Below are 9,742 nucleotides of genomic sequence, written 5' to 3'. Positions count from 1 at the left end.
TGCGAATTATTATGTATTTGCTAAAACTGTGTCTTTCAATTATGCGGGAATGACCGTTTAGAAGGTTCGAAGTATGCATCATCATTTGTATCAGTGAGCAATAATAATTTGGATGACATGCCTCAAAATAGTTTGCAATGGTACAGGTGCATCCATTCCTTATCTTCCCTAAATTTAAAGCTTCTGAATTCTTCATAATTTTTCTGGTTCTTATTCCACTAATTTATATTTTCTTGAATCGTACCTTCGATGCCTAATCTTTTCTATTACCACTAATACTGTTACTACCTCTCCTACTCTGAGATTCGGCTAAACAATTTCATTTTTGTGCTAAAGCGTTAATGGCAACTTGAGCCGACGTAAGCACGTACTAGATTTTACGCTGCAACTGACTGAAACAATATCAACGACGTGACTGATTCGAGTTAAAAAAGAACGTCAATATCAATTCCAAGGATACTTCAAAAGCAGATATTTCAAGACAATTATTTTCCTTATGATTTTAATGAGATGAGAATAATATCTTACATTCTTTTAAATGGAACTAATTCATCGTTAAACAGACACATGGAAAAATTTAAAATAATCTTGAAGTAATAATGAATGAACAAACAATTACATAAATTCACACACAACCCAAATGCCTAGCTGGGATAGGAAAAAGTTTTCAATAAAAAATAGCAAACTTTTTGGTCGATGAATAGGGAACATTAATATCACAGTTTAAACAGCGGCGATAATGATATATATATATATTTGGCAAGGTTTTTATAAGTCCCTGAATAATTAGTTGACAACACAATGTGAAACAGTCAAAAACAAGGAGTATTTAAACAATTATTCTCTCGTATAAAGTAATAAGCAGGCGTGGAATGAAGAAGCAGAAGGAATATAAATGACGAAAATACTCTAAATGTCTTCAATCGATTGACTTAAGTCAAAGCGTAAAACACTTGTCCCAGATGCTTCTTGTTGTATACGATCATTGAAAATCAAATTGATTAAACTGGAAGGTGCTAAACCTACTTCACTTAAACTAACATTATCATCGGTTAACTCAACGGGCACCGTCGGAGGTGCATTCGTAAGCGTAGCTGTTTGAATGCTTGGTGGTGCATATAATCGAAATAAATAAGGCTTAGCTAAACATTCAGAAATCCATTGTCGAACAGTTGAAAGTTTATCCATAGCATAAAATGTACCCTGAAAAATAACAAGACAAAAACTATATGCAAAATGTTAGCACGGTGAATATTATAAAATGATTTTGTAAATAGTGATGTATCAACGGAAATCCAGTGCATAATTATGTGAAGAAATCCAGTGATTGATTTAAACTTTGTTGACCGATATAATCAATCACGATTGTGATCGACGTCTCATCTTTAAGCCTGCAAAAATGACTTTACTGTTTTGTAGGTGAATGACTATGATAACTATCATTATAAACTAATACTGTGACATACCTGCCCCTCTCCAAATGACTTAATAATAACAACCTTTAGTGGTTTTCAACAACGCTTCCTATCAATGAAACGACAGGATTAAAACACGAAGTAGTATAATAATACAGTTTAAAAGGAACTAACGAGACAAGGAAATGAAAAATATAAGATTGAAATAAAACCTAAAGATCTCAGGGAATTAAAAAGTGTATGCATCTACATCATTGTAAAGAGATCCAACTCTGGAGACCAATTACTTCGTAGATCTCAACCCCAAAATTTCCACCGTCCAACATACAAAATCCAACATTTTGTAGTTTCACGACTTGATAATATATTTCAGTCCTGCTAATCCATGGCTTTTTTAAATTTACTTTTTATGATGGTTAAAACAACAAATTGACTTATACGTTAAGATAAACATAAGTAAAACTGTCTCCAACTATCTATAACGGTGAATGCTCACAGACTAAGCAAACGGTTTTACATTCTTATCTACTAATATAAAATTGATTTTGGGACTGCTTACTAAGTGGTAACACTACGCATTGTTGTTCTTTGAAGAGATCTAACATTAAATACCAGGAACTTTCGTAGATCTTCAAAGCAATAATTGATAACCTCAAAGTAGCAAAAAGAAAACTTTTAATTCTTATGATAGACAGATGGACTGTCGAATACGCGTTTCAAGCCAACAACACTGTTCAAATTTTAGTATTTACCAGCGGTATTACTATGAACCAAATTATTCTACAAGTGAACATTTAGCTATCAATTCAAACAATTTGAAATGATTCAGTTGCCAAACATAGATAATAAGTGATAAACGAACCATATATTTTTTATGGGTGTATTAGATATAGTTATTTACTATAATTGACATTTTATGTTTTCTTTTCTGCATTATGCACAAATCAGAGATCAGGAATAAAGTTAACAGAAGTGTTTAGTATTATCTCGTATTTAGTCTACAGATTGTTTAAGATGAAGCGTGAAAATTAGTACATTATGTTTAAAGACTGCGGATAAAATTTTCGTAGAGAAACGACTGTAACATGTAACATAAACTATGACTAAATAAACACAATCCAGTAAGAAAGAGAAGAACAAACCTGAAGAAGAAGGTTGTCCGGGAACCGAACACGAATAACAGCGTAACGAAACGATCTCATGTTTTGTGTTTTTAATCGTTCCCTCATGGCTTTAGTAAGTAACATACGACTTTCTTCTATAATCCGATGTTGCTGATCGTAATATTTACGAAATTCTTCTTTTGTTTGGGAGAAAAACTCATCAGGAAGATGATCACGCGGAATACAGGTGAGAGTACGACCAGTAGCCTGGTAATAAGTCACAAATAAATTCATTAAAATATAGTCATATCTGATAATACTAGCCAATTATAGAGATAATTAAACTATTCTTGTAAAACATCAATCTCCCATATTCTTATCGTACGCTGTGTTAAGTAATCATCAGATTGTTGACACCTTGGGATTCCATTAGGTCTTTTGACTATCGTATTAATCTCGTATCAGTAATAGGATAGGCACTCAACCTGTATGCCCTAATCAATGTAGGGTTTATAAGGGTATCGAGACAAGTGAGTCAGATTTGATACATAGAATAACACAGTTGAAAGTGTAACTTTTAGTTTTTTTAATGAAGAATTAATGATTGGAAAGATAACTAGGTATAAGGTCATAAGTTCTGTAAACTTGACGATACACAATAATAATTATGTGGCTGATTACGTTATGTGCTAATAGTATGATGGATTCAATTGAAACAATATAGATTGACATGAATAAGTATAACAAACGAACAATAGTACCAGATCCACTTAGAAAAACAATATGTATTTAACTAGTATTTTGCGTGTCAGTTTTATTTGTTTGTATTAGTGAAATGAATTTAGTCTATTAGCAGTTTACTAATGTTTGAATCACTATTTTTTCAATCAATAAGTCATAGGTTCTTATACCCACTTTTCCTACTTCAGATTTGCCCAGCTGGTTAGTGTACCAGTTGTTGTCATGTAAACAATGTAGCTCAAAGATGAATACATTAATATATACTTGTTAAATGAGTTACAGAATATGAGCAAGATAAGTTGGTTACATTCATTAAGATGAGAGCACTAGATTATGAGAGGAAGAGAGAGTATTTAACCAGAGTTTATAATGTATACCAAACATATAGAAAAATGAACTACAACTCACTCGATACACTTTGGTATTGCGATATAATTCAGGTAGAATAGGATCAGCTGTGGTAAATAAATTCAACAATTTTTCTAAATGCTCTTTATTGTTAGCATCTTCTTCGGATATTACATAGAAAGCCTCCTTGTACTCTTCAACTAAATCTTCGTTATTCTTCACGGTTGTTTTTTCATCAGTACCTTCGACTTGTTGTTGCTCACTAGGACGTGTAGCAGGTAACATCGTCTTTTTAAAATTACATAACTGTATTTTTATTTACACAAGAAAAAATAAACATTCAGTAATGCATGAATAAAAATAGATAATCATTAGTAATACAATTTTAAGAAGAGATATCTATAAGTTTAATGAAGAATAATGTAACAACTAACAAGACAATTTTATAAATATGTTCTTGGTTATAACTTTATCTAGAATAGTATAATTCAAAGTCACAATTTTTTTCTGTCCAATTTCCTTTAGTTATTTAATAAAATTCAGATAACAAAATTAAGATTGTTTTGCATAATTTGAACTGAAAAGTAAACAATATCATGAACTAACAGAATATACCTTTTATATAGTTGAGATCATGAGTTAATTGAAGCTAGACCACCATGGAAAACCTGGAAGCACTGGACGGCCGTCTTGTCCTATTGTGGGACCCCCTTCTGATAATGATCATATGCTCACTAGTGACTGGCTCCATGAGGTATTTCCTGGAGTTCTAGTGAGAAGCAGTAACCAGTGGAGTTCAACCAGGTGTGTTGGGAGATATCAACTAACTGAAGATATTGGTGAATGGTTGCTCAACTTCGTGGATTGGTTGAAGTTAGACATTAATACAGTTGGAGGCCTGCTCAGTGGTCTGGTGGTTAAGCGCTCGCGTACGAAACTGATAGATCCTGGATTCGAATATCGTGAGGCGGGATCGTAGATGCGCAATGTTAAGGAGTCCCACAATAGGATGAAACGGCCGTCCAGTGCTTCCAGGTTTTCCATAGTGGTCTGGCTTCAATTGACTCATGATCTCTGCTATATAGAATATGCCTTTGTCTGAATTGTTCACCAGTTTAATTAATGGAAGTAAAGTAGACTAAAACAATTATATTACCAACTGTTAATGTATTTTTAAGCAAATTTGATTTATTTAATTTATCTGTCTGATGTGTATGACTACAATTTTTCACTGTTAGAATTTATGTCTTAAATATAGGTTATTCTGAATGATGAACTGAGAATAAGTAAAATATTTAACTATATTTTTAGTTACATAATCCTAGCTTTTTATGATCACAATCTTCTCTGGATTCTTTGATGGTTTTATCCAATCCTTATCATTCAAACGCTTGATGGGTTTAGGATTTAGTTTCCAAATGTTAAGTAAACTGATTACGCGGCAAGCGCGTAACCATTAAGTAATCACATTAAGTATTCTGACCAAAAACAACAAAATGAAAAGAAAAACAGAAAGAATGACAATTTCAATAACAGAAGTAGGGAAAAAACCGGAAGGAAAGTAAGAACAAACGAATTAAAGCATAGAGGGAATAAGTAGATAGAACAATAATAGAAGTGTGAGAAATTTGGGTGTAGATGAGGAATAAACAATTGAGTACTACTATCAGTATAGGCCCTTGTGGAGATTATAGAATTTTTATAGACTATATTTCATGGACTGATTTTAGGTAGACAAACACTGAAAACCAGGAAGTACTGGATGGCGCTTTTGTCTTATTATAGGATATCTCAACAGCGCACATCCACGACCTTGCAACCTGAAAATGAACCCAGGACCTTCGGTCTCGTGCCCGAAAGCCTAATCTCTCGATCACTGAACCGATATCCAACTCCAATCAATTCACGATAGGGCGCGACCATCTTCCATTGCCTGTGGTGGATAACTGTCTCATACCCGACATGGTTGAACTCCACTAGTCACGGCTTGCTAGAGGTTACTTTCCTCAATTTGACTCTAAGATGTGATGACACGTTGATCGTACATTTGTTAACAGACTAATTCTTTAAGTATCTTTGCAGATTCCCTTTAGAATGCTCAGAAGCCAAAGTACCAGATGCGTTGGCAGAGCGTTTATTGTTAATCATCACTTAAATTCACAAAGCACTCGATGAGCAATCGCACAGGAAAGTAAGTGATAAGAGAGCAATGTATGTGTATGAATGTGTGTTTCTAATGAGCTGAGTTGATACGTGGTTCAAGTTATTGATTGTCTGTGTTTGAAACCAACAAGAGAATGTATAAAAATTAGGATACAGATATGCGTTCAGTCAAACTGACTCATTCGTATACATTGTTGATCAAATATCTAAATTACAGTAATTAGATAACAGGACTTAGTAAATTAGATGAAAAAGTTGAAATACATAAAACTATTCGAGGATTTTGACTTTATTATTTATTTAAACACATAAACATTGGTACAAGGAGACACCAAATACAGAAGCTGGAATACTACCCAAGCACCCAAATCTAAACAGGTGGTTTTCTTAGGGGGTCACTCCTTGAGCCTATGGCCTAGAGGTCTAATACACAAGACAGTGGTGTAAGGTTAGGTAATGCCGTCATATGGTAGCCGGTGACCAACAATAGGTTCATACGCCATTTGTTCCCCGAGGATTCTGGAGCCCATGTGTACCACTGATTTAAAACAGGGTTTTCCAACTTCCCTAGGTGGATTCGCCATATCCACCGGACCGGTTAAAGCGACGAAAATTCGTTTTTCGCCCTCTCATTTTCATACACAACACTTCCGCCGCAATAAGGAAGAGTAAGACTTCCCTGGCAGTGGCTATATACGCGTGGCCATGTGAGAGCATTTCGAGAGGGAGAGCTGACTCTTCCAACCCTTGGCCGTACCAGGGCATTTGTGGGAGGATAATGTATAGAATAACTTCAATGATGCAATGTAACAACATATACTGAATTATTACAAACATTTTATATGAACTTATGACAAGAAAAATAGATCAAATCGATTCACTATACGCAATACAACATTCGTATATGTGTATTATTTACATGAAACAATATTGCTTTCCCACAATGTTTGTTCGCTTATAAAGATAAAATCTTTAGATTAGTTGATATAGCATCAAACTTTCGGATGAAACACTGATCTTATTGCTTAAAAAATCTTACTTTTATTCAATATATTCTAGGTTCAAATCTTTTTGCACTTAGCTTAGTGGCTCAAAATCAAGTACACAAACCTAGGGACTTAGTAATCAAGTTACTGACGTAATTCTTCAAAGGTATTTTCACTCTAAATAACACTTAGATTTAATATCCAAAACAGCATATAATTCTAGAATGCAATCCTCTCAAACGATTACGTAATCATATCATTACAAAATAGTTATCAAAAGCATTATAAACTAAAAACAATAATTTTATAAACAAAAATAAACAATTACTGTGAGAAAAGATTCTAATCCGTCGATAGACAAAAGATCTTGTATCAGTTTATTTGATGCACGCAGACGTCGATAAACTGGATTTTCTGGTGCATTAATTAAGTTTTGTAAAATTCTAACGATATTCTGTTTACGATTCTGTTTAATTTCACTAATAGATGGCAATTCAGACAATGGGATGTTTGAAGATGATGGAAGTTTACTTTTCTCTATTCCTCTGATAACCATTAACACTATGGCTTCATTAGTATTACAAACAGAACCAGATAAGAGATAATTTTGAATAGCTTGTTCAACCTCATCCCGACTTCCCACCACTGTATCACCAAAAAGATTAGGGCACCAAAATAAGAGCTCTGGAAAGAACAAACCATAATAAACAATACAATTCAGTAATGAAGTGCACGTTCATACATTTGGTTTAAGCAACAAATTTCGGCGTAATGGCTAATGAAATCACCCGATCATTTAAACTGACTTAGGTAATTCAATGTTTGAATACGCAAATCAATGATTTAAAAGTCAAATACTCGGACTATCGAATCTCTAGAGAATAGAGCATCAACAGACCAGAAAGTATACAACCGCTAAAAAGCCTATTTAAAAATCTATTGAGCTGTACACTGTTCCATTACCATGTGCAAATCTTGCAACAGTAAAATTGTAAAAATGCTATATGAGGAAATAGGATAGGCTAAACATGTCAAATTGCAAACCAAATAGATATGACGATTGATACTATTAAAATCATCTGCCACTGATTCACAAACAAGTTACACTAGTATATAAAAAAATTGGAAAACAGAATGAAGTATTATCCGATGACATAATCCAATAGTGGTAAATACAGATACTATAAAATTTAATTTATCCATGGGAAGATCGATGGCTGAATCTAAAAGGTATTTTCCGCATCATCATGTCACTGATAATGAGAACAATAACAATATTTGGTAGTAGTGCAAAATATAAAATTCATCAGGTACTTGGGTATGAGCTACAATCGTGTAAGGGTTAATTATACCATTCGGATGCCCAAACTAAAGTAGGTGGAGAGGAGTATAAACCTAGGGACTAAGTAGTTGAAAGTCAAACCTGCTAACCAATAAGCCACTACCCTATAATTTCAGATAAATGATAATCCTAAAACTATCAAAATTAATACAAATGTGGGTGTTTAAGTTGCTCGAAAATTCTTAGATTTAGTTAGATATCACGGGAAAACAAAATATCCATATTGTTACCGTACTATTATGAGCGTAGGACCGATTGACAAACATACTTTTGTTATAATTGTATTTGCTAATAAACGACCCGGCTACTCCTATTGCTTAGTATTCTTAAACAATGACACTCGACAAGACCCCAAAATCATAACACGTTGAACAGGAACGAAATTGTATTCAAAATAACAATGGTAGGTGAGCAGCAATCAATCGTTAGAAAAGCGTTCATATATTTATAGTATATGCATAAGAAGCTTCTAGATTTTTCTCCAATAATTTGCCAGGGCTGATTGGTTTAGAATTAGCCAATCAGCGCGCACCATCACAATCATGCACATAACATGCCTTAATCCGGTTTATTTCCCGCTAACACCTCCCCTTTGAGCAGATTCGTAGGATCTGGTGCTAGGGTCCAACTGCAACCAAGTGACTGGCCTGTGCTTTCGATCTGTCCATCGTCTAGGCAATAAGGAAGTATCACTCTTTGCTTGCACAGAAACTAACCTGTCTGTTCCGGGCGTTTTGATTTCAAAGGTGTCTAGCGGAACGTGAAGAGGTATTCGATGTCGATTCTCGCTGCTGGCTATCGAAGTTGCTTTCAGTTGGTTAGCATGACGTATCCAAACTTCTGAGCCAACTGAAACCTTATAAACCACATTCCCTTTCTTTCTCACGATCCGACCAGCTGTCCACGTAGGATGTTTACCACGATAGTCCATAGCAAGTACTTTTTGACCCACCGTGGACAATCGTCTTTGTGCCCCATGGTGTCGATTGAACTGCTTCTCCATCATCACGTTTCGTTGGGGATCACGACCTGGCGTCGGACGAATGACATCGAAATGTGTCCTTATTTTTCTGCCAAGTAACGCTTCCGCTGGAGAGACTCCATTTGTTGTCTGAGGGTTCGGTGTAGAACGGTAGATAAACAAGAACCTCTCTAAGATCTCTTCGGTATCCCCCTCCCCTCTTGATTTTTTTAGAACAAAACGTTCTACCTGGCCATTCGATTGCGGATGGAATGGAGGTGTTCGGATGTGCCTGATTCCGTTCTGCTGACAAAATTCTGAAAATTCTTTTCTGACTTCATTTGACGACACTGGAGTGTTTTGAATTGCTGCTGGTACTACACTCCGTATTTCTGGAACCTTTTTACTTGTCTTTTTTGCATATGAGGTGGTGTCTAATGATGGACATGACACGTTACAAACGCTGTTGATGGGTATATCCATTAATCCAAGCTTTTCTAACATATCTAGACCAAGTAGATCAAGGTTCGGTCGTTCTGTTAGATAGCATACTCCTTTACAGCTATTTCCATTGAAGGAAAATTCACATTGTAATTCACCAACTAGTTTCAGTACACCTCCAGATGCGTTTTTAGCCGTTTTCTTGGATGGCTTCATTGGCGGTTTCCCAAGCAGGTTAAACG

General features: G+C 34.9%; 1 protein-coding gene across 1 annotated transcript in view; it reads right to left on the bottom strand.

Moving 5' to 3' along the window:
* Positions 1 to 477: 477 nt before the first annotated feature.
* Smp_020450 (hypothetical protein) overlaps positions 478 to 9,742 on the bottom strand; it is a 16,649-nt gene continuing 7,384 nt past the window's right edge. Inside the window, exons 3-6 of the mRNA XM_018793418.1 lie at positions 7,085 to 7,440; positions 3,668 to 3,913; positions 2,558 to 2,785; positions 478 to 1,203 (exon numbers count right to left, since the gene is read on the bottom strand). Coding sequence (XP_018647933.1) covers positions 910 to 1,203; positions 2,558 to 2,785; positions 3,668 to 3,913; positions 7,085 to 7,440 — 1,124 coding nt within the window. The 3' untranslated portion in view covers positions 478 to 909. The remainder of the gene's footprint in view (positions 1,204 to 2,557; positions 2,786 to 3,667; positions 3,914 to 7,084; positions 7,441 to 9,742) is intronic.

The sequence above is a fragment of the Schistosoma mansoni genome, chromosome 1, assembly GCF_000237925.1.
Source record: "Schistosoma mansoni strain Puerto Rico chromosome 1, complete genome".
Lineage (NCBI taxonomy): Eukaryota > Metazoa > Platyhelminthes > Trematoda > Strigeidida > Schistosomatidae > Schistosoma > Schistosoma mansoni.
Note: the sequence above shows the minus strand (reverse complement) of the source record. Positions and strands in the feature narration are given on the sequence as shown.